General features: G+C 35.6%; 1 protein-coding gene across 26 annotated transcripts in view; it reads left to right on the top strand.

Annotated features, from left to right (window-relative positions):
- Positions 1-21013, top strand: part of KCNMA1 (potassium calcium-activated channel subfamily M alpha 1) — a 488118-nt gene extending 467105 nt beyond the window's left edge. For 10 of the 26 annotated variants that reach the window (XM_005152689.3, XM_005152687.3, XM_005152685.3 and 7 more), the window contains 6 exons: positions 744-874; positions 8401-8595; positions 10100-10218; positions 12036-12260; positions 14313-14341; positions 20142-21013. In XM_005152689.3, coding sequence (XP_005152746.1) covers positions 744-874; positions 8401-8595; positions 10100-10218; positions 12036-12260; positions 14313-14341; positions 20142-20293 — 851 coding nt within the window. In that variant the 3' untranslated portion in view covers positions 20294-21013. Of the gene's footprint in view, positions 1-743; positions 875-8400; positions 8596-10099; positions 10219-12035; positions 12804-14312; positions 14342-20138 lie in introns of those variants that run through there. The other 16 variants (XM_005152682.3, XM_031052042.2, XM_031052045.2 and 13 more) reach the window with 8 other exon arrangements.
- The last annotated feature ends 2454 nt before the right edge of the window (positions 21014-23467 follow it).

Here is a 23467-nt window from a genome sequence, read left to right as displayed (position 1 = left end):
GGAGACAGAGCTTAACTGTGATAGTGAAATGCCAGAGCAAGTCTAAATGACAAATATTACTTTATTTGGGCTTTTTCTTTAAAACAGCCTGATGTAGATTCACACGGGTTAATGCAGAATTTGTGGCTTGGGAGCTGAAGTTATGGAGACAAATATTTGAACAAAAGGCAGTGCTGCAAGAAAATAGCTGAAGTATTGCTCATTCATTCAGATAGATGCATGTTAACAGGACAGTTTATCCTCTTTTGAGCTGTAAGTGCATTAACACCACCCCAGTAAGAATCACAGCAGCATATTTAGCAGGTGCCTGTGGGCTATATCAGAGTTTTACAGACAGCCTTTATTTTACAATGGGGTTCTTACTTGGTATCTTGTGATAACATTTCATTGTACATGTATACAGCCTTAGCCACTGTATTCAACCAACACGAAGATTGTCTCAATATATAAAATATCATGTATCTCATCTTGAGCGCAGGCAGTTGGTGCCACGAAGCTACTTTTACGGCAGAGGTAGTCACTTCCTAAGAACAAGAGAGTCACTTCTTACAAGGAAGATAATAACAGATTTTTAAATGCACATTTTCACATCCATCTTGATTTCATTTTCAGTGACGTCAAAGACACAAGTCTGTGTTTCCAGACATATGCTGTTTCTTTTTCTTTCTGACTGTGTAATGTGTAAGCTCACATGCTGGTGACCCAGAAGCACCTTTTGATTTGATTTCTATTATTATTTTCAGTAAATGATTCAAATGTTCAGTTCTTGGACCAAGATGATGATGATGATCCAGACACAGAACTGTATCTCACGCAGCCATTTGCATGTGGAACCGCATTTGCTGTCAGTGTATTGGACTCTCTCATGAGCGCAGTAAGCAAACAAAACCTTTTTCATTCCCTTATATCAGACTTACTGTGAAAGAATATGAAAGTGTAGTCCCTATTCCACTGGTTATCAGGAAAAGACACTTAGATGTCAAGAGGATTTCAGAGCCTAAACTTGGCTATTTTTTGGTTGGACACAGAGACCTTAGAACAACTGAGGTATATAAGAAGAACATGAGTCCACAATTTTAAAATCAGAAAGTCTCATTATCAGGCTATAGAGTATAATATTTTCCAAAAAATGTTGTCTCTTCCTTCTGAGAACCAGACCCAATTTCAGTGTTTCAGTCTCTATTCTTACCATTTATGTCAGACAGCATCAACCATGTTTTAAGCTTTTAATTTCCTGTAGCCATGAGCAATGTTGTGAGTATGGGCACTGGGAGACAGTGATAGAACTTTATGAAAGCCATTGTACACATCACATGAACTCTACTTGTGTGAAGAGAGGTTATCTATCTTTTTGACATGAGTTGTCTTGTGAATCAAAATGTAACTGCATGACAGAAACTGCAGATGGTGGCCTTTGATTACATTTACATTAGGCTTTTTTGGTTTGCAGCCATAGTACAGTTTCAAAGCAAATGCCTCAGTCGTACTCCTTTTCATCTTCCCTTGCTTCATACTGGTTAAGTTTTCAAACCAGTCTTGTGCAGTGCTAGATGCAGCAAGAACATAGTCTTCTAAAAATCTGAGCATAGGCTCCCCAAGGAATAATATTCTATGGTGTTGGGAATCATCTGCTGTAAACCCCGTACAGTATTAGAAGTGAGCAAACAGATTTCCTTGAAGGAGCAAAGTCTGGCCTTCACCTAAATTCATAATGAAGCTTTTTGCTTTTAAGAAAAAAATATAGTGATCTTTATTATTTAATATTAATATTTCATATTTATGTATCTGTATTTTATACATCTATTCCCTGCTTTTTACTCACATGTTCTATCTACAGATGAATAGTATCTGTCTACACTGATGAATGTTTATTCCAATGCAGTCTAGAATTTGCAATGAACTCCAGAAATACTTTTTATTATAATGTTATTTAATCATAGAATCATAGAATAGTTAGGGTTGGAAAGGACCTTAAGATCTTGCCACATTTTGCATCCATGGCAAATTCAGGAAGCCTAAGCAAGAACACTTCCCTTACCTTCTCTAATTAGAATCTCTCTATATAAAATATTTAGCATTTTTACATTATAAATGGGAATATTTTAACATGTTCCAAATTGTTAAAATGAAAGTTGTTTATCTACTCACACTACTAACTAAATTAATGTCCCTGAATGAATAGTTCAGTAGGGCATTCCCAGAATCTTGGAAAAAGTAAGGCTAATTCTTCTGATTGCCACTGGCATCACCACAAAAAGAGCAAAATGTTGTGGACACCATTGCTTTGTTGTGCAAGGGTATTATGTAAATAGTAGTGAGGCAATAAGAAATATGTAGCAAAATGTCTTTCAAAAATTTTTTTACTTGGAGCTCATCCCACAGATCGTCACAATATTTTTAGGTTTTGCTTGCTTTTGTTAACTTTTAGTTTTTGACACCCTGCCCCTCCTACATCTGCAATTCCTTTCTTCAACAGTCTTTTTTTCAAACATTTTCACATCTAAGTGGTCATATTATGTGTCAGGGGCAGTACAGCCTGAAGCCAGAGAACTAAATGTAGTAACAAGAGTAGAAAATTCTAACTTAGAAGAAAGTACTAATCAAGAAGACAAGCCAAGGATGCAGTCAGTTAGTATTGTTCACCAGTTTGTCTTTCACCGCTTCGCTGATCGGTGGCAGTGTTATTTTCTCTTTCATTCCTCAAAGGCCTAGTAGAGTTGGAAAAGTACAATTCTTCCTGACCCTTCAGAAAGTGTAAGATGTGTGAAATGTTTTCCCTTTACTATCCCTACTCTCATAGGAATGGTGTATTCTCCTTTCACTTCTTCTCCAAAGAAAAGTGTTTTTCACACAAACTAATCTACTTGCACTATTTTACCTCTTTTTTTAATTATTCTTTTCTTTTTATTCTTTTTTTTTTTAAATTTCCTAGCCTACTCTTGTTTTTAGGGACCAGCTTCTATTTATCCTTCCTGATTTAGAGCCAGTACTGGCAAACTGAGCCCAAATCCTAACTAAATTGTGAGATTTGCAGTCATGCTTTCATTCTATTAATTGTGCAGACGTGAAGACTGTAGGCATGGTCCATGTTTTAGGCATGGCAGTGGCTACTGTTAAATAGCACCAGCTAATCATTATATTTTTGAAGAGATGTCTACTAGCATCAGGGACATGAATGATATATTAATATTTGTTTTCTCATAGCGTACTCAAACCTTTCTACTCCTTAAAAGCAAAGCACATTCTCATTACCAAATTGAAATGGGACTAAAAAGTATGGCTTTGGAAGCTTTTTTTTAGATAATATGGGTGTTTATAAAAGGTTTATCTTCAGCTGTAAGAAAGCTACATTACAGTAGGATAGCTTAAGAGAAGTAAATTTTTGAGAAGTACTTTTTCCTTTTCTGGGTCTTGTTAAGGATAGTTATTCGAGAAAATCCTGTGCAGTGCAAGGAAACCAGTTTTATCAACACAGTACCTTCAAAGGTTTGAACAGTTGGCCGGAGAGCCAAAGATTTTCTGTTATTCCTTTTGGCACTGAGGCTATGAGAACCATAGAAGTTCTGGCAGGTTGGCATCCCTCCCATGCATACTGCTGATAATAAACTTGATATACTGTTGGAGTGGTGCTGTTAGAGGCAAAGATCTCCAGAAATGGATTATACCATTTAGCATCCCATATCCTAGAATTTATTTTCTTGTGCTAGAACTTTAGGACTTAATTTTTGTTCTATAATACTAAATGCTATTTTTTCTTCATAGCACAGAATAGAAGACAAAGTTAAAACAGTTAGTTCAAAATAACTTTTCAGTATACACATTACTCAAGAGTTCTCCCTCAGGGATCCTTACAGTCTTATTTGTACATAAAAGAAACTGTTCTAATCACTGATATAGACATTTTGAAACAAGACTATTTTTTATGCAAGCTGGTTAAAGGGGCATAACAAGAAGCATCTTTGTAACCTAAAGTGTCCCAAATTTCTTTAACGCTTGAACAGTATCTTGAGAATCAATGGATTTTCAAACTGTGAAATGCTGTTATTTATTTTCTGCTGTTGATTCTGTCTCAAATGCTGTTTTGTTATTGGTATAAGCTAGCAATGTTAGTTCAGTTGTCCATCAGGTTTGGATATAAATCATTCATTCAGCAGAATTCCTCCAACTGTAAAAGAAAATCAAGTTACATTATTTGTTTGAAAGTAATGTAAAAACCAAACTGTACTGGAGGAGGTGTCTTCTTAAAAGAAAACCATAAAAAACCTCAGTAGAAACACAAGAAAAAATGGCAAATATGACTTGGAAAATGATAATTTTAAAGTAATTCTAAATGAAAGGCAAAGTGCTATTAAAGCAATGTTATTAAAAGATGTGCTAATTTTCAGTTAAATTTTCTGCAAAAGACCAGTTAGTTTAAAAGACTTGACAGCGTTAACTGCAAAACATAAGCACTCTGATAATTATACTTTAAAAAATGATTGAACAAATGGGAAAGCATGCCGGAAACATTTGAAAGAGCTGTGCTACAATTCTGGAGCATGGGCTAGGTGGCAGTGCTAGCTCAAATATCTATATCAGAATTTCCTTTCTATTTGCCCACTTTCAGTGTCTATGATGCATTTCTTTTTTCTGTGTTTAGACAATGATTATTTCACATTCTTATACAGGATGCTGATCATAGTGATGTCATACAGATGTCCAGTGTTGGACTCAGTTAATGGCAGCATCAAACAAGTATTTCTTCAGTTATGATTTTACAGTCAACAAAAGGGATTTACTACCATCACTGGAAAGTGTCTTGTTACTTTAAGTACAGCAGCACCTTTCCAAAGACATTCTGTAGATCAGCTTCTTACAAGTACTGGCATATCCAGGCCATGTACCATCCCAGAGAGCAAGTAGAAGATCACTCTCAAATTAATTTCAGTGTATTATTATTCTAAAGGAAATGGATATCAACTAATTCTGCTTTTCAGTGTTCTCCAGTTCCAAACTGGCAAGAGGTAATGAGAGGAGTCTGATTTTTGTGACAGTCGAAATTATGGATAGCTGAATTTTTCCTGGGAAGTGTATTAGTACAGGAGGAAGCAATCCTATTCAGCAGAAGGTGTCAAGTCACAGCTTTCTAATTCACCCATCCTTTCTTGCTTATGGTTGGATGTTTTCTGATCTGTTGCAATGCCAGAGCAGTCTGTCCTGAAAGTTGGAGTCTTTTCACTCATAGATGGCAAAACCCAAAAAAACATAATTTGGCTGTGCTCAGTCATCAGTGGTGACATCCACATCAGTCATGGTGTGAAACTCAAATGAAACCATTGTTCCAAGATAAATGTTGCATCCTTTGCTAATAATTGTCTCAGCTTTGCCTTAACATTTGTCTAGCAGTTGGAAGCCTTTCTTCAGTGACAGCATTCAGCTCCATCAACAATAGACCTGATTCTTTTCTCATTTCCATGAGTTTTATAGTACTGTATGGCTCCCAGAGTTATTCCTGTTTGGCACATAAGTCAGAATTGGACCCATTATGTCTTAATTACACTGGGATTTGAGGAAGGGGGTATTTTTATTATATTTGTATTAATGAATTTGTGACAGGTGCCTGACTTGATACATTATTTTACTGCTGATTTCATTTCTTGGTTTAATATGAGATCTGTAGTAAAATGAGCAATATGGCCACAGTATAATTTTTAGTAGATCATGCTCTATGGAGCTACAACTGAATTTATAAGGGGTGATTGTGAACTTGCATAGCACAAAATTCAGATGAACTATGAGTATATGTGTTTATATCTTGGACTCTGGCTATAGTTGCTATAATTTGAATTACAGAATAAAGAGTTGGAAAACTGAATGCTGGCCTAATGATACCTCCTAACGAGTAATAAAATTCTTAGTACTATTTTAGTCTTTTGCCTGTTTTACCAAACAGTGCAAGTCAGCAGTTTATAAAAACAGGCTATTTTGTATGAACCAGCATCCATCAGTCTTAGAGCAGGTGAATATTTCTTCCATAGTCATTGCAAACCAGTCTTGAAAAATCTACCAGTAAAGATACGCTCTTACCTTTTTTATTCATGTTCTTCTATCTTAAAGATGTAAAACTGAAAAGAGCTTTTTTGAATAATTATTATTTGAATAATATCACTACTCAGAGAAGAAAAAGAAACAAAAGTACTGAATAAAACAGTGGGGAAGTCATGATAAAAGAGACTATTGCATAAAATGGTATGCTTTTGTGAAGGTGTGTGCTTTAAGTAAGTGCCATATACAATATGTTGAAGCATATTTTGACTAAAAGGGCTCCTCCAGCTTTTAGAGTTGCAGTGCCTCCAAGATCTAGATCTGGCAGAATTTGGCTTTATATCCATGAAACTGATGTGAAGCAACATTATTGTCCTAAGTGCAGGAGCAAAGGAATTGTGCTAATTCATTTTAGTTCTGAGTGGTATATAGCATACACTGACAAAGACTAAGAAAACAAACTAACTAATGCCAATATTGTTTTTTATTCTGAGTACTTCCATGTTGGAAAAGTATAGCGCAGTGAGAAGTGTTGTCAAAGAGGGCAACTGATTCTCACCTGAGGGACGTCAAGTAATTGAAGGAATAAACAATCATGACTGAATGTCTTCTCTCTCTCACTGTGGCCATTCCTGTTAAACGTCATGTAATCACTCCAGACTTACATTCCTGCAAGGGGTCACATTGATTTTTCTATATGTTAAGAAAGGTTTGAGTATTGCACTTGAATTGTTACACAGTGCATTCAGAAATGGAAGAGCTGATTTGAGATTAGCTGGTGTTTTAGACTAACTGAATCTTCCTGAACACCTGCTGATGTCAGACAACTCTTTACGCTACGCTTTGTATTTAAAATATATAGTGCCTTACCGAAGGTAATCTAAAATAAATGGAATTGATGAGATGCAAATATTTGCTTTAGGGCATGTATAAAAATACCAGTAGGTTCCTCTAATTTGAATTTAGTCAACAAGTGAATGGCATATATGTAAATAAGGAGAAAAGCTTGAAGTTATGAAACTTAAATTTAACAGTGAAAAACATTGCTAACCTTCTTATCTGTCATCTCAAGTAAACAATAGAACTAGTTTCATTATACAAAGGAAGAATATCAAAGTAACATGGATGGGAAGCCAGTTCTGCTTTTTGATCTCAGAATAAAATATTTCAACCTGTACCTTAGTTTACCCATGTATTGAATACAATTACTTTACATGGACAGAAGAATTAATTTAATGAAAAGTGTTATTTAAAAAGTATTATCTTTGGAAAACAAGTGCTGTTTGAAAATTCCTTATTCATTTTTACTTGATTGGATATACAGACATTTGTTCCAATTCCTAAATTCAACAAAAGTCATAAATCTAGTAATGGAATCCACAACTCCAGTAACGCCAACCCTGTGTACTTTACAGTGAGTTCATTTTCTTCTCACGTGTCCCTCATGCTTGCAAAGCTTCTGAAAACAGACATTAATAACATTGTAAGTGATGGTGTCTCCTTTTTTTGTTCATTTTTGAATGAACAACTACAAAAAAGGGTATTTTTTGCCCAGTACATTACATTGCAGATATTTAACTGAGTATTTCTGACTATACCAGTATACTTTTAAGTGAACTTGAAAGTCATTCATCTGGCATTAAATTAATATTTAAAATACCCATTGTTTGCATGACAGACCAGCAATGCTACGGATGCTGGCAAAATGTCAGTGTGGAGTAAATCTTCCCTAATAAACCACACTTACCCTATACCCTAGAGTTTTTTAAAAGGACCACCAGGATCCCAGACTCATCGTACATGTATCTGGGATGAACTCAAGATGTTTAATTGATACATGCTTATGTCTGAACACTGTCAAGTCTTGTAATAAGATGTTTAGTACAATACATTGTTAGACTGCTAGAGTCCAGCCACAGTAATAAGTAATGACATTTGCAGCACAAAGGCAGCTCCCCAACGAATTGGTGACAAGAGTAAAAAGGCAATCTAGTCTGTGTAAGCTTTAAATGTGGTCTGAATTTTACAATTACATGTCCTAAAGCCCATTATTAGACACGAAGGCAATGAGAAGGAAAGCAGTCATTGCATCACTACTAACACCAATTATAGGAAACATAAATCATTCAAATTTTTGTACTTTAATAAAAATCAGCCTGAATTGGTGTTTAAAAGAAAGGACCTAGTATAGGAGCCTAATGGGATAGAAGAAAATAGAGTAATTGGAGTCTGCTGTCTTTTCACTTTCTGTATAAAATTATTTGAAGAGACAGCCAAGAACTTTAAACAGCAGAAACACAGAAAAGTTGTAATTTGGATGTCTTCAGTTGTGACTTTAATGGTGTTTGCTTAAAGAGCTTTCTTTTATCTCTGCAGACATACTTCAATGACAATATCCTCACACTGATACGGACATTGGTAACAGGAGGAGCCACACCAGAGCTGGAAGCACTGATTGCTGAGGAAAATGCATTGAGAGGAGGTTACAGCACGCCCCAGACACTTGCAAACAGGGACAGGTGTCGAGTTGCTCAGTTGGCTTTGTATGATGGGCCATTTGCAGACCTAGGGGTAAGATCACAAGGGAAATGTAGGACCAAGGCTGGTCTACAATCTATTTGTATTCTCTCAGAGTGAATTAAGAATCTATCTTAATTAGTGTATAATTTCTATTATTTAATTTAATAGAGCCCAGCTTTGCTCTTATGCTTTTTGAGAAGCTATATGACTTCCCAGACTCCCTGCCTGGATTTTTCCTGCAGAAAATCCTGTGGCTCTTAGTTGTCAGACTAGAAACTAGATGAGCTGACTTCGAACAGAATCATATAGAATCTTATGATTTAGATGATGTAACCATTCTAACAGTAATCTGTTGTAAACATGAATAATATCAATACCTATTGTTGAGTTTTGTTGAGTTTCTGGATGAAGTAGCATTCTTGCAAAATGCTATTTTTTTTTTTTTTGCATTTTGACTCCATTATCCTGAGACTGAAATAAACAAAAAAAAAACCCCAAACCAATAAATAAACCATCTTTAAAAACAGTGTATTGGCATAAAGAGGTGTGTAGAAATGTTTTTTGGACCAAATCTTGTAATCTTGAGTCAAATCCCAAAGCACTCACTTCACTTTGATGGTGATGCAGGATTTGATATTTCTTAAATTAACCTTGTATTCACCATTTCTGTTCAAAATTAATGGAGTGACCTTCTTCATAGAAATGACAGCAAATTCAGTTTAAGGATTAGGGGTGATAAGGATACACAGAAGTAAAAAACCTTTCAGTTCATGTAGAAGTCCATTCATAGCTGAGACTAACAGCTCATCAGAACACTTGGGCAGCAGTGTTATGTTTTCACAAATAAAGCAGCAATACCAGTCTTTCAAATACTGTTTTGCCAGGGCCTCAACTGCACTACATTGGTGAAGGCAGAATGCAGTAACACTTACTTACTACTTAAGAATTCAGTATTTTAAATATATAAACTGCTGAAACCTGATTTTTTTTCCTAATTAAAACATTTTAGGCTAGTTTGTGAAATATGACATAAATTTCATCATTATTTCACAGTGGGAGATGTATTATTTCCCTTTTAACCTCCTCAGAACTCTAATTTCTGTTGTGCTCCCCAACAAATGTATTTGTCTAGATGACAGTATGGCTACTACCAAAAAAGGGTAGAAAAATACTAAAAAATTCTAATACCATATTTAATTTGTAGAATATGCTTTGTTTGGTACCAAAATTTGTATTTCCAGCCTAAAGCAAACCACTCACTCTTCCCAATTTATGATCATTTCATGGACCAAGGATCTCCAAAATAATGATCACTTTACATCACTACTTATTTGAAATAAAACATTTTAGATTACTCATTTTCCTGAGTAAAAGGTTCTCATTCGTGACAAACAGTGGACTCTCTATACATTGTCCTATATATATATATATATATATATATATAGTACAGACTTATACTGAAAATCTTGTTCCCTGGCATTGTGTTAACAAAGAAAAATGAAAAAAAAAAAACAATGTTGTTTTCTTTTTTTTCCTCTCCTTTGTTTTCTCCTAGGATGGAGGTTGTTATGGAGATCTATTTTGTAAAGCATTGAAAACATACAATATGCTTTGCTTTGGAATTTATCGATTAAGGGATGCACATCTAAGTACTCCCAGCCAATGCACTAAACGGTAAGTCTAGTCTTTCAGAACATCTCTGCTTCACTGTTCTTCAGTCTTCGACGTGAGGAAGATCCCAGTGCCTGTAATAAATCTAAAAAAGAGCTTTCTCTATTTTTTACATAACTTTGCCACAAAAGCTAACTTCTTCGATGATTTAGTGGTGACTCCTCAGCTGAGCTTAAGAGCTCAGTTTAAGCTTAAACCAGCTTTAGGCTGGCTATCATAGCATATGTTTTCAGCTAATTTTAACAAAAAAATTTTAAAGCAAATTTTCAGAACATCTATTGCTCTGTCTTGTTTGATTTATGATGCTATGCACTGCTTGCATAGAAGGGAAGAACTTCAGTTTGCTTATCTAATCAGCTGTAAGTTACTTGATGAGAGTTTAGATTCTAGTAGCTAGACTTTCTTTTTTTAATGCTCAAAAAATACTCTAGTGGGTTTCCCCTTGGTACTGTCTGTATCTGATCATTTCTTCCAGTAAATGGAAACCTTTCTCTTGCTAGGCTGTATTTTCACTTTGGTAGCACCAAGGCTGACCTCAGTGCTTTTAATAGAGCAGACACATTTGCATTTTTCAGACTGGAGGCTATTTAGCAGCTTACTTGAAATGTGTCTTAATTAAGTGCCCCCTAGAAATACACACGCAGACCCATACCAGGACTATCACAAATCTACCATCTGTTGCTGTTTCATTCTCTACAAAAAGCATAATTATTGGGTGAACATGGCAATAAACAACACTGCAGCCTACCAGATCAGTTTCTTCCGTGAGGATTTGGACAAATTGGGTAGAAAAAATTATTTTCAGGTTAGATTTACACTCTACTTTCTATATTTGGGATTATTTGCTGGATTAATAAGTGACTTCTGTCTGTGAGGCAGCTAAGCAGATTTCTCACCAGCACTGAATTAATTTGAAGAGAAGTTGTGAGGTTTGTGAACAATTTTGAGTCATTTCTTGCTGGGACAGAAAATGCCCATTGGCTTCTTCAGATATGTTTTTCACATGCATGAAAAAATTTAGCAGCAGCCTCCATAAACCCTTTCTTATCCTCAAAGGGAGTTAGTTGGAGGTGGGCATTCTTGAAATAGGTGGTTTTTATTTCAGGCTTGGCAATACTTAACAATGCTGGATTCTTGGATGTGTAGATTTCTCTTTATAGGTGCTTTTTGAGGTCATGAATGTACACATTGAATGAATGAACAAAATTAAACTTACCACAAATTTTCTGATATATTTTACTGAATTTGTTTTATATACAGTCACAGTCCAAACAAATAATTATATCCTTTGCTCTACTGTCAGTATTTATTTATTAAATATCTAGTAAATACGTATTTCAGTATAACTGCGTCCCTTTTCTTATTTTAAATACCATTCTTTTAAATACCATTGCTGGTGGATATGTTACTGGTTTTTGTCAATACGTAAATCTGTTTGCTACAGACATTGCATTATGGTGCAACTACTGAAAGAAAGGTGATTTGTATGGTGTCTTCTCTGAAAAATCATGACATGATTCACTTGAAGAAAGAACATCATACTCAGACATTATGTCTGTGCAACAGAAAACATACAAAAAGAGATATTTGACATAAGAAGGTCTTAAATAATAATTAGTATTGTGTGAACTGAAATTAGGTACACACTAATTTCCGAAGGAAACAGAAATGCACAAAACTGGGTAAATGTTCATGAGATAACTTCAGAAGAATTGTTTTTTTTTTTTTAGTACAAATATAAATATGTTTTCTCTCTCTTTTTTTCCTTTCTTTCTTTCTTTCTTTTTTCTTTCTTTTTCTCTTTCTTCCTTTCTTTACAGTTATGTTATCACAAACCCGCCATATGAATTTGAGCTTGTGCCGACAGACTTGATCTTCTGTTTGATGCAATTTGACCACAATGCTGGCCAGTCTCGGGCCAGTCTTTCTCATTCCTCCCATTCCTCCTATTCTTCCAGCAAGAAGAGCTCATCAGTTCACTCCATCCCATCAACAGCAAACCGACCGAATCGCACCAAGACCAGGGATTCACGGGAAAAACAGAAGTATGTGCAGGAAGATAGACTTTGATACGTGTACCTGCTCCCACTGTGTGTGAAACTTGCATTCACCACCCATTCTCCCCAGTTAATGTTTCCAGCAGTAATGTTCCCCATTTTCCCATGGAGTTCTCCCCTTTTTGTACACATATTTTGCATATGTATGACAGTGTGCATGTGATTGTCATTTTTATTTCACCACCATAAAACCCTTAAGCACAACAGCAACAAAGCAGACGGACCAAAAGTTATTTATGATGCTAGGGGAGAAAAAAATTTCTAAACCCATAGGCACACTGAAAACATAAATAACTCACTGCAGTTACTCTACATATGAGAAAATAGAGTGTATTTAACATGAACACTTGCTCTTGGTGTCAGAGTCACACAAAGAAAGTAATTTAGTGCAGAAGTGTTGATGTATGTTTCAGTAGGTTTTTTTATATTCATATTTACAGGAGTTGCTAAATTTATTTAAAGCTTATAAAACTAACCCATTGGGAAAAGAAAAATCCCTACTGACTTTTCACTCTTAAAGCTTATATTGTATAGGGCTTACACTCATATAGATAATTGCTACGCACCTGCTTTATACAGAAGCAACATCAGGGACTTTCCTGCTTATTTAAGGACTTTCTCTAAAATAGTAGCCTTTTGGAGATAGCGTCTTTTCCATTTAACACTGAAATTGTCTGGTCATGGAGTTGTAAAACTCCAATGGTTTAATTTAAGTTTAGAAAGAATCTAATTGCATATTAAATTATTATTCTGTCTATTTATACTGCCACATGAATAGCTATATTTTCTTTCACTTTTGACATTTAGGATAAAAAGCCATATGTATCATAAATATTGGATGTAAGTCATTAAAAACTGCCTTCCTGGGACTTTTACGTCTTTAAAAGGTGAATTAGTCACCTTATGTACAGAATAAATAATGTTCAGAAAAGAGCAAGCATTTTTCTATGCTTAAGTATCAGATCTCAAGTGACTTTGTTCCCTTCCCCAGATGGTAGTTTAACTTTTCCAAGATAGAGTGGTGATATAAATCTTCCAACAAGAGTCCTAATATGTGAAGAACCTCTAGAAATCCTGCTCCATGTTCTAGCTGGTTCAGTTTCAACAGGTGCATGCCAGTACGGAGGAAGACAGGGGAAGACAACTGAGTGCCTTTAAGGTCTTTCCCATTTGGGAAGAAAAATCACTGTGTCCTAGAGAGCTAATGAGCAAAGCAAGCAGGCTGGGGTGGAAATATTTGCTGTGCTGAGGCATCATGTTCTAGACACTTGCTAGAATTTGGTTCTTGCAGATTCTCAGCAATGACACACCTAGACAAACAAAAACTGTGGCAGGGAATTAAATTCAGTAGTGAACAGGAACCTATTCTAGATAAGCATAGAAATGATACTTCAAGCTTGTTTTTAGAATTTCAAATTCCAACCTTCTGAAATACAGAGCTATGTCTAGCTGGTATGAAGAGTTTCCCAGGGTAGGGAGGCCAGAAACATGTGCCACATTCCCCGGCCACCCAGCAAGAAAGCATGCAGACAGGGAATAAATACTTGGATGTGGGCATGATTAGCATTTTAACTGCCAACCCAGACAAGGTGCTTTTATGGTTAGTGTTGTTTTCTACCCTTCCCTTCCCAAGCATGATAATTCTGAAGATTTGCTTGCTGTGTGAATTGACAATGAAGCCAAGCACTTTTACTGACAAAACCTGGAACCATATTAAGTGGGCTGCAGAGAGCACCACTGTGCAGTGTTAAGCATAATGATTGGAGTACAGTATGTATGTGTATGTGCATTCAAATGCAGCTGTATATCCTATCAATGAACTACATTGCAAATTATGGATGCTCCCCCCACAAATGAGTCTATTACAGTTGCTCTTCACCCTAAAGACAAATTCATGTATTTCTTTTCTCAAAGAAAGTTACCATGTTTTGCCCTGAGAATATTTATAATTACAAGGATGTGCCAGTTAAAGTGCTCAACAGGAAATATGACAGTTTAAAAGCATTGTAAAACTTACATAGCTTACTTCTTTTTCTAAAGTGCAACAAGGATGAATAGAATGGGCCAAGGTATGACAATTAATGGTTCTGCATGACCTAGCAACTGCTGTGGGTTTCCTTCTATAACTTTGTCCTTGTGAAAACTTGTGAAATTAAAAAAACAAATAGTTACAAACTTTATTCAGTTATTGGTTGGTTTGTTTGTTTGTTTGTTTTGTTGGTTTTCTTTTGCTCTTTTTTTCCCTCCAAACCAGAAGTAAAACTGGCTGCTGCTGCTGCTGCTGCTGTTGCTCAACCCTGTTTTATTTTTTTATCCTCTCATCTGCTTGCCTTTCTAATTGCACGTGTCCTTTTGTGAACACCCAGGTTCCTGCTCAATGAAGATGCCTACCCTCATACAGACATTACTTTTATTTCCCATTCCTCATTTCAATTCCTTTCCTCCCTTCCCTCTTTACTCCCCTGTCCCCTGTGTATGTTCACGAGCATCTTTTTATGTTGGCAATACTGACTGAAGATAGTCAAGAGCAGTTATGCATTTTGGAAGAATGTTAATGGCTTTGACACCAAAATGCTTTTCCATTAATGTTTTATCTGTTTTCCATTTAGCAGAAGGAGAAAGGATGTTAATATGAAGCCACTTGTCACACACTATGTAATGATTATATCCAAATAAATAGTATTTCTATAACCGTTCAGCTCAAACAGAAAAAAAATTAAACTGTGTACATTAGAGAAGCAACTTGTATACTTTGAAAGAAATAGAAGGGGACTATCTAATATGGATGCAAATCTTAATTCTTAAAATCATGTTAAATTCTGATTCTCCTGTCTTCTGCCCTAAAGTCAGAATTCTTAGTTATACAATATGCAATTGTATAACTATTTAGTTATATAATGTGCAGTCTCACTTTTAGTTATACAATGTGCAATTTCACTGCTAACTACATCAAATTGATCAAATAGTTAATTACTGTGATGAAGATTTCTTGATATGGATATACTAATGAAATTGGGAGGTTGGACATTACAAGTTGAAGAATCAAATATGTTATGAGGAATCAACTAAATCAGCTATTTTGTATTTTTTTTTTAATATTGAAAAGTCAGAGGTAATCTCCAATTTGTTCAGAAACCTATCCCAAGTCAAACATTCCTAGTAACTACCCTCATTAGTCTTTGAAAGTGTAAAAGCAGCATCAAGAGGTAATATCTTAGAGCTTTGAAAGGAGGTGCTGCTACTTACAGTAGTCCCAGCATGGTTTTGACAATGGAAACTAGGTTCTTAGTAACTTTTTGATCTGAGTGTTCACACAAAACTCTGTCTAGAAAGACTTAAGGTTCTTGGCATGGGTTGCCACTGGCCTAAACTGACAGAATCAGGCATTTTCCAGTGAAATTTCCAGTATTAAAAATAAGAGTTTTGTTAGTCTAAAAAAAAATGATAAAAAAAGAATCAACCAAAAGCAAGTCAAAAATAGCATGTTTGTCCACAAAATTTAGTTGCCTTGGAGCAAAACAAAGACCTTCACAGAAAGTTAGGTTAGTTTCTTCTCTCCTTCTCTGGGAATTACTTACTGCCTGCTACATGTAAAATACACATCTAGCAACAAAGAATTGCTGAGCAGGTGGTGGAGAAACTTTCGTTACTTTTTTGTCATACAGGAAGAAATTGCATAGGAGAATTTTCAGCTTAGCTATAAACAAGTTACCTGTGTGGAGAGGGGGAGGCACACAAACGCATAGACTCATTTGAAAGAGCAAGTGTCACAAAAGAAAAAAATACATGCTTAAAACAGTTGTAAACGGGGATTATGGTGAGAATACAGATTTAGTAAAATCCCTGTGGCATGTTTAGCTAGTACTTTCTTCACCTCTGCTCAGAAGAGAGGGTGTTTCACAGTGAGATGTATTAAAATGGGATTACTTGGTCCAGAATTGTGATAGAACTTTTAAAGCACCAAACCAATAGATCTGTTGGAAAGAATTGTTAGAGTCTTATGCAACTTGAAGAAGTCTGTCTTTTTATCATTTTAATTTATTTATATCTTTTTATGCTGCAGGGAACAGTCTTACACAAGATGCTAATTGTGTAAGTGTAATAAGAGCTTGAAGCCTTTAGCACCTTCATGGCCATACTGGGATGCTGATAGCTTATTGCAAACACAGGTGTTTGAGAGCAAAGTAAATGTTTCTGCTTTCTGATACGTTAAGTTACTTAGCTGTTCCAACTATCCTTCCCACAATGCTGTGGAAACCACACCCACCAGATACTATGCCTATTCTCACTATAATGTAGAAACTTATCTGGTAAGGATCCATATGCATGTATGCCAAAAGGGAGAGAAATAGACTGAATGTTACAGAAGAAAAAAAAAGTTGGTGAATATAACAATATTTAAAGACTTGAAAAAGGATTTTCTGAACTGATTTAAAGGAAAGAGTAGATAATTTGTTTAAGATATATAGAAGTCCATGCAAAGACTTTGGAAGACATGTCAAAGTCAGACTGTGAGCATAAGAAAAAAGATTGAGAAGTCTGTAAGGACATTTAGTAAATGGCAGGAGAATATCTTAGGGACCAAGAGTAATGATGAGGAGTGTTGAACTCACATTTCAAAGGTAAGTGTAGAGGTCAATGATCTTTCACAGGAGATTCATCACAATGTGGTCAAAGACAGTTTTAACAGCAGAAAAGGAACAGGAAAGGTATAAAGCTGGGTCCAAGCATTTGATGCTGGAGATGCTAATGCCTGGATCAAGGTTTCAGCACTGTTAAAAAAAAAAAAAAAAACCAAGAAAAAAAAACCCAAACCAAAACAACAAAAAAAACCCCAAAACTCAACCAGAAAAATAAATTTGAATTTACCAGTTTCTGCATTTATTACTTGTCTATATTACTTGCCAGGTAAAGGCATAAAGAGACCAAATGGTGTCTTTTTAAAGATCAACTCACTGGATATGAGTTTCATTGTAAAGATTAACATATGCATAATTGCCTTGCTTTGGAAATTGCAGGGAAAACAGGGAAGATGGAAGTGGCTACTGATAAACGGGGCAGTGCTGATCCTTAACACTCACACAGTTCTCCCTTTCTTGTTATGAGATTGAATTAACTTGCACCAAGTTCTGTTTGTGAGGAAAGTTTGTGTACCATATGTTAAAAGAAAAAAGGTAGAGATAAAAGTTCACAGTGCTTAACTTGCCTCAAAATCATTTTAAACACAAACCATTAGAAAACTGTTAGTTTGAAATTGTTTATATGATCTTGCAAGGCTTTTAAAACATGATAACCATCACACTTTACACCTCTCTGAAATGTTAGTTTAATCGTAGATCACATAAAATTGGTTTCCTCAAATGCATAATGGTTCATGTGTCACACTCGAACTAAATGGTTTTTTAAATGGAGCTGAAATTATTTTGATGTGTACACATTCCCAGATTATTTTTTTTCCCTACAACCTTTTTTAAACCAGCCCCCATCAGGAACCATTCCCTTAAAGTCTCATTAATAATTCAGATGTTCTGATTACTTTAAAAGATCTATGGAATTGAGGCCCTGCTTTTTTTTTTGCCTTTTTTTTTTCTAACTGCTTGACAAAAAGATAAATGAATGTAGAAAGAAGCAGTAGGAGTCTGGCAAGCTGTAGATCATCTCTGAACAGATTGTAACTTTATCATTCTGTCAGGGAGAATAATTTAAAGCACTTAATCAGTTAGCTTCAGTGTGCAGGATGTAACATTATGAATTCCTATCGTCCAATCTGTTCAAATCAAAGGGAACTTAATTATAATAGGTAAAGGAGGCTGAGAGAGAGAGAGGGAGATAGGAGGCTGAATATTGTTCAGACTTCGACAACTTTAAGGAAGCAGGGAAATACTTACCCTAATCATAAACAAGTGGGATGTAAAATACATTTTAGAAAATCGCAAGAAAAATAATACAGTACTTTTGTTGTATTTCGGTGATAAGCCACTAAAAATTAATACAATTTATTTTTTCAATTCAATTTTTTAAAAAAGTTTTTTTTAATTTTATAAGCATAGGTAACAAATACATATTGAAAAAATATAAAAGATGTATTAAATACCCACAAGTTTGGGATTTGTTGTTGGGAAGTGAGGGTGTTATATGTAGATGCTTAAAATCCATATCAGGTATAAGTAAGTGGTTGAATTTCATACACAACAAAAATTACCGAGAAGTTAAGGAATTCTGGAAACCAATACACTTGTTTAGAAGCCCTAATTTGAAGCTAGTTGCTTCTTTTTGTGCATTTATGCCAGGATATTTGTCCTTTATTCTTCCTAGTCTTCCAGTTTCTATTCTTGGCTTCACCTCCTGAGCTTTTGTGCTTGATCCTTGGGTTTCCAAGGTAGTTTTTTGCTCTGCTTAGTTTTACTTATTTATTTATTTATTTTAAAAGAGCCCTGCTTCTGCTCCTGCCCAGATTCTAGCCCAGATACAGCAGCATTTCAGGGGTCAGCAAAAGCAGCAGGTTTTATATGTACATGAGACACTGAAGCTTATGAAGCATTTCAGATCCGCCATTGGGTAGTGCATTAGTAGTAGTGCATACATGTAAGTGGTGCATACATGAGTAGCAGTGCACACATGTAAGAGCAGCAGCTCTGACGTTATAAGCCTTGCATGTGATAATGAAAATGCATCATCTGTATAATCCCACCTGCAGAACCATTTCTGCCCACTTGCCTCTGGAATATGGGGAAGGAGAGTGAGAATGGAGACCCCTGTTCACAAATGCTTGTCAAAGCACAAGCACCTAATGGCCATAAGCCACCCTGAGACCTGGACTTCTAACTCTGAATAGTGCTATCTTGTAAAGTTTCCCAACTGTAATTAAGAAATGACAGCAGTAATTGCTCTTTAAAGGGTTTAAGAAAATTATTTTAATTCTTTTTTTCTTTTGTGAATTTTAGGAAGTTTTTGTTGACATCTGCATATGAACACAATATAGCGGTCACAAAGATAAGCGTCTATGAAATGGCTGCTGTGCCACAGCCTCTCAGCATCCTCACTCATTCCCACTTTGTTCCCAGCCCATCTTCAATCAGTCCCATAAAATTCTTCCTATGTTCATGGAAAAAGACACTGCCCAAAGTTATAAAAGGAACAGCTTCCACTCCAATCTTCCTTTAAGACCTTACTTTATCTGCCTTGCTATCGTGTATTGCAACCAACCCATTCAGAATTACTCTTGAGCCCCTCATCTATAGCATCAGGTGTGTTCCGTACCACTTCCCAAACAGAAGATTTTAGCAGTGCCCAAGCAGCCAGGTTGCTAAGTTGCAATATATTGACCATCCCATGGAAGGCTTCCACTGGGCAGAATGAATGCAAGCACTATTTATTCTAGGACCAACTTTCACAGTAGATTCTTTACATTCTTCTGAATGATTTCTGAGACAGCGTAGTGACCACACCAAGGCTGAAATGGTTCAGAGTAGCTTCTGATTCTTCAGGTGTTCCTCTGTATATGGACCCACATGCTTTTTTCTGCATTCCCTTATCCCATCTGCTCTCCCTGGCTTCTTAGTTTAGCCCTTTATTTGTATCATTTTTTCAATAAATGAATCAGAGGATGTTCAACTGAGCATAAAAAACCAAAAGCTCTCTTGCAAAGTCATCATTTCATAAAAAGCATTTTTAGAGGTATTAATCTAATGCACTGTACTGCTAGTAATTAGTCACAGTCACCTTCTATTGATCGCCTTTTCTCTGTAAACTTTACTGACTGCTCCCCCTCCTTTTTTTTTTCTAATGTTTATGTGTTTATGTGTGTCACTAACTAAAACTCTCATTTTCCCTCCTTATTCTGTCTCTACCCATTTTGCTCCTTAGCAGAAAAGAAATGGTTTACAGATGAGCCGGATAATGCCTATCCCAGAAACATTCAAATCAAGCCCATGAGCACTCACATGGCCAATCAGATCAATCAATATAAATCGACAAGCAGCTTGATACCACCAATCAGAGAAGTTGAAGATGAATGTTGACTCCTTCGAGGACAGAACTATTTTTTTAAAGCCTGACAAACTTCATGAATGGTGATGTGACATTTATTCCTCTTACATGCTGAACAACTGATGGAAAAGTTAAGAAGGGCAAGCTTAATGGGAAAATAAAAAGTAGACAGATGATTGTTTGTCTGCCTTTAATATTGCTTCCACGTATTTTGGAAACGATTTCATTTATAAATGAACATAATCAAAACTAGTCATGTATAGCCTCTAGCATTTTAAATTATTTTTATTTATTAGAAAAAATATATTTTTCTTTTTTTTTCATCGTCAAGTATATTCCCTTATAAAAACCTGCATATGTGGCCAGACTCCTGAGAATTTAAAAAAACAAACCTCGGTCTTTGGCTTAAAGGAGAATGATGGTCACAGTTATAAGGACATGTAATTAAGGGAGACAAATGATATATTTACAAGAAGAGAAAAAAAAAAAAGGTCCAACTTGTATTTTAGTAAATCAAAAAAAAAAAAAAGAAAAAAAAACAGTTCACCAAAATGTTTCTTTACTGGAGGATGTGTATTTTGTTCAGCATTGACACCAGCTCTTAATAAACTGAACTTATTTATTTTCAAAGTTGAAAGTCATATTTTTGTACATGTAACATTCTGAAATATTCTTTGTTTTATTACCATGTACAGCTCATCTTAATTGCCAGTTATGTTAAGGTTCAATAACCCCACACAGACACACTGTGCCCCGCTCCCACACTACATGCCCACATAGACAGACAGAAGCCCAGCATCCTCAGTAACTTCCTGCGATACTAGCTTAGTGAACATCACTACTCTAAACTGAGTATCATATAAATCATGTGTTCATAGGCAGCACTTTCTATAAATGGCAAATCTGGCAATTCCACTCCACTTCCCATTAGCCATCAGCAGCTGCTAATTTCCAGAAGTCGGGCTCGGCAATTCCTCTTCTTTTGCCATGTATTACAGCGCTTTAAACCAGAGTGCATAAATAGCGCATGAAATCATAAGTTACAAGCCTTCACATCTACTATCTTTTGCTGCTTCCTTACTTCAGAAGTGCAGCTGGCTTCACATCAATTATGTTTATTTAATTGGTTCAGATTCTTCATGATAAGTATAAACGTTTAGCTCCAGATCTATGCGCTTTTGTGATAGCTCATACCTTGGTAAAAGGCACACTGAATCTCCTTTTGGTGAGTTCAGCTGAAGATTAAAAATTGGTTTAGCCTCAGCTCTCTAATCTCACAACATGCTGTTCTCAGTTAATGCCTGAACCAGTAACTTCTTATTTTAGAAGCTGTTTTTTTTGTTTTGTTTTGTTTTTTTCCTTTGCTGGGACACCACACATAAAGTACAGTAATAACCAAATCAAAGTTAATGAATGTATTTATTATGATAACCTACAAAAGGCCTTTGATGGGTGCCTTTTGTGTCAGCAGTTTCACAAAGTTGTCAACAAGCTTTATAGCCATCAGACAAAAATATGATGTTCCATATCTGTGCTGCAGTATCTATCTATCCAAGCATTTGCTGTTTTAAATGATTTAGTAACTCTCTCTGTCTCAAATTAGCAACATCTAACACAGTTGTGTGACCAGAAAAAAAATCCAAAACCAACACAAAAAAAAGAGGCTGTGCTAATAAAGATTAAACCAAAATCACAGTCATCAGGAAAGACAGATTTTCATTGTGCAAGTTAACTTTAGGCTTTGTAATTTTGCAGAATTGTTAAACACCACACTAAAACTTCTTATTATTAGAGAAATATCAGTGAATCAAACAAATACAGAGCAGATCAATTTATTGTGAAAACAATGATGTCCACTATATAATCCAACATTTAGGCTAAACTATCTCAGCTTTAATGTCTGTCCACTGGCTGCAGTACAAATATAACCATACTAACAAACACCTAATGGATTTTTATTCTGGAGTGACTTCTTGGACTGTGACTGCTTTGTTGTTATATTTTGTAGAATAGCTATTTAAAGACAATACAAGAATTGTTAATACACTAGCTGTAAAATTGGATTGTTTAAATTACTTCACTCTCCTACAAAGTAACAAAATAATTTAAGCAGGTTTCAATTATTATTTAGACCATGTTTAACCCATTTCACAGTCCTCAAAACAGAAGATTATTCTGGTCAGTTCTTCCGATCTATGCTGCTTCAGCTACTGACGCATTATAATCTACATCCAGATTCTGTGTTGGGTCATGTTAAGCCTTTATTTTGAAGTCAGTGCTCCTTTTTCATTTATGAACTGCATTCATCTTATAACCAGAGTGGAAAAAGCTGGTCCTGAATACAGGAGGATGTTTGAAATTCTTTTTGTTCAACTTCACCAAGCACATGTGAATTTGTTTTAATACTTTGTTCTTAGAAGACTAGTCTTTTGTTGTAGGGATATACATGAAACATTATATCTTATACTTTATCACATACAGTGCCATTTCTGAGTGTCCTTCTTTCAGAAGGGAGCATTCACTGGATAAAACATACTAATGAAGCAAATACAACACCCCTACTTAGCTAAGGTTTGTGTGTGTCTCTGTCCAGTTTAACTGTCATACTCAAAAATATCACACTACCAACTGTACTTAAATATAGGACAAGATCTGAATACACTCATGCTTTCTCCCAGCACAGGTGGTTCTGTATGTAATGATAGAAAGAACAACACCTGTAGAGAGCATGCAAGGCAGAGAGAAACTGGTACAGTTTGCATTTCCCATTTCTAGAAAAGCTAAGAGCAATCAATAATCTTTTCTTACTCCTCTGATGATCAAAGACAGAGGACTGACTCCTGGCAATTAGGTGGAGGATCATGGAGAAAACCTGTAGGAGATCTTTGATATTTAGCCATTAAAGACTAAAATAGGGCCAGCACCAGTATCTGGGTTTTGGATATATGAACTTACATCAGGACAAGTAGCTGGGAAAGTGGCCTAAGCAACAGCTGGCAGACCATGTGACAACTGATGTAGAATACGTTTTTGATATTTATTGATAATTCTTATTCCTTTCTCAAAAAACAACAGGGGTGGGGGTGGGGATGGAATTTCAGCTTTTCGTTAATTGTATACACAATTATTACAGGCTAAGCAGTTATTTTTGTTAGCAACTCATGCATTGGATAAAATGTGTGTCTGTATTTGGATACAAACATGCT

Source organism: Melopsittacus undulatus, chromosome 8 (genome assembly GCF_012275295.1).
Source record: "Melopsittacus undulatus isolate bMelUnd1 chromosome 8, bMelUnd1.mat.Z, whole genome shotgun sequence".
NCBI classification, from domain to species: Eukaryota; Metazoa; Chordata; class Aves; order Psittaciformes; family Psittaculidae; genus Melopsittacus; species Melopsittacus undulatus.
Note: the sequence above shows the minus strand (reverse complement) of the source record. Positions and strands in the feature narration are given on the sequence as shown.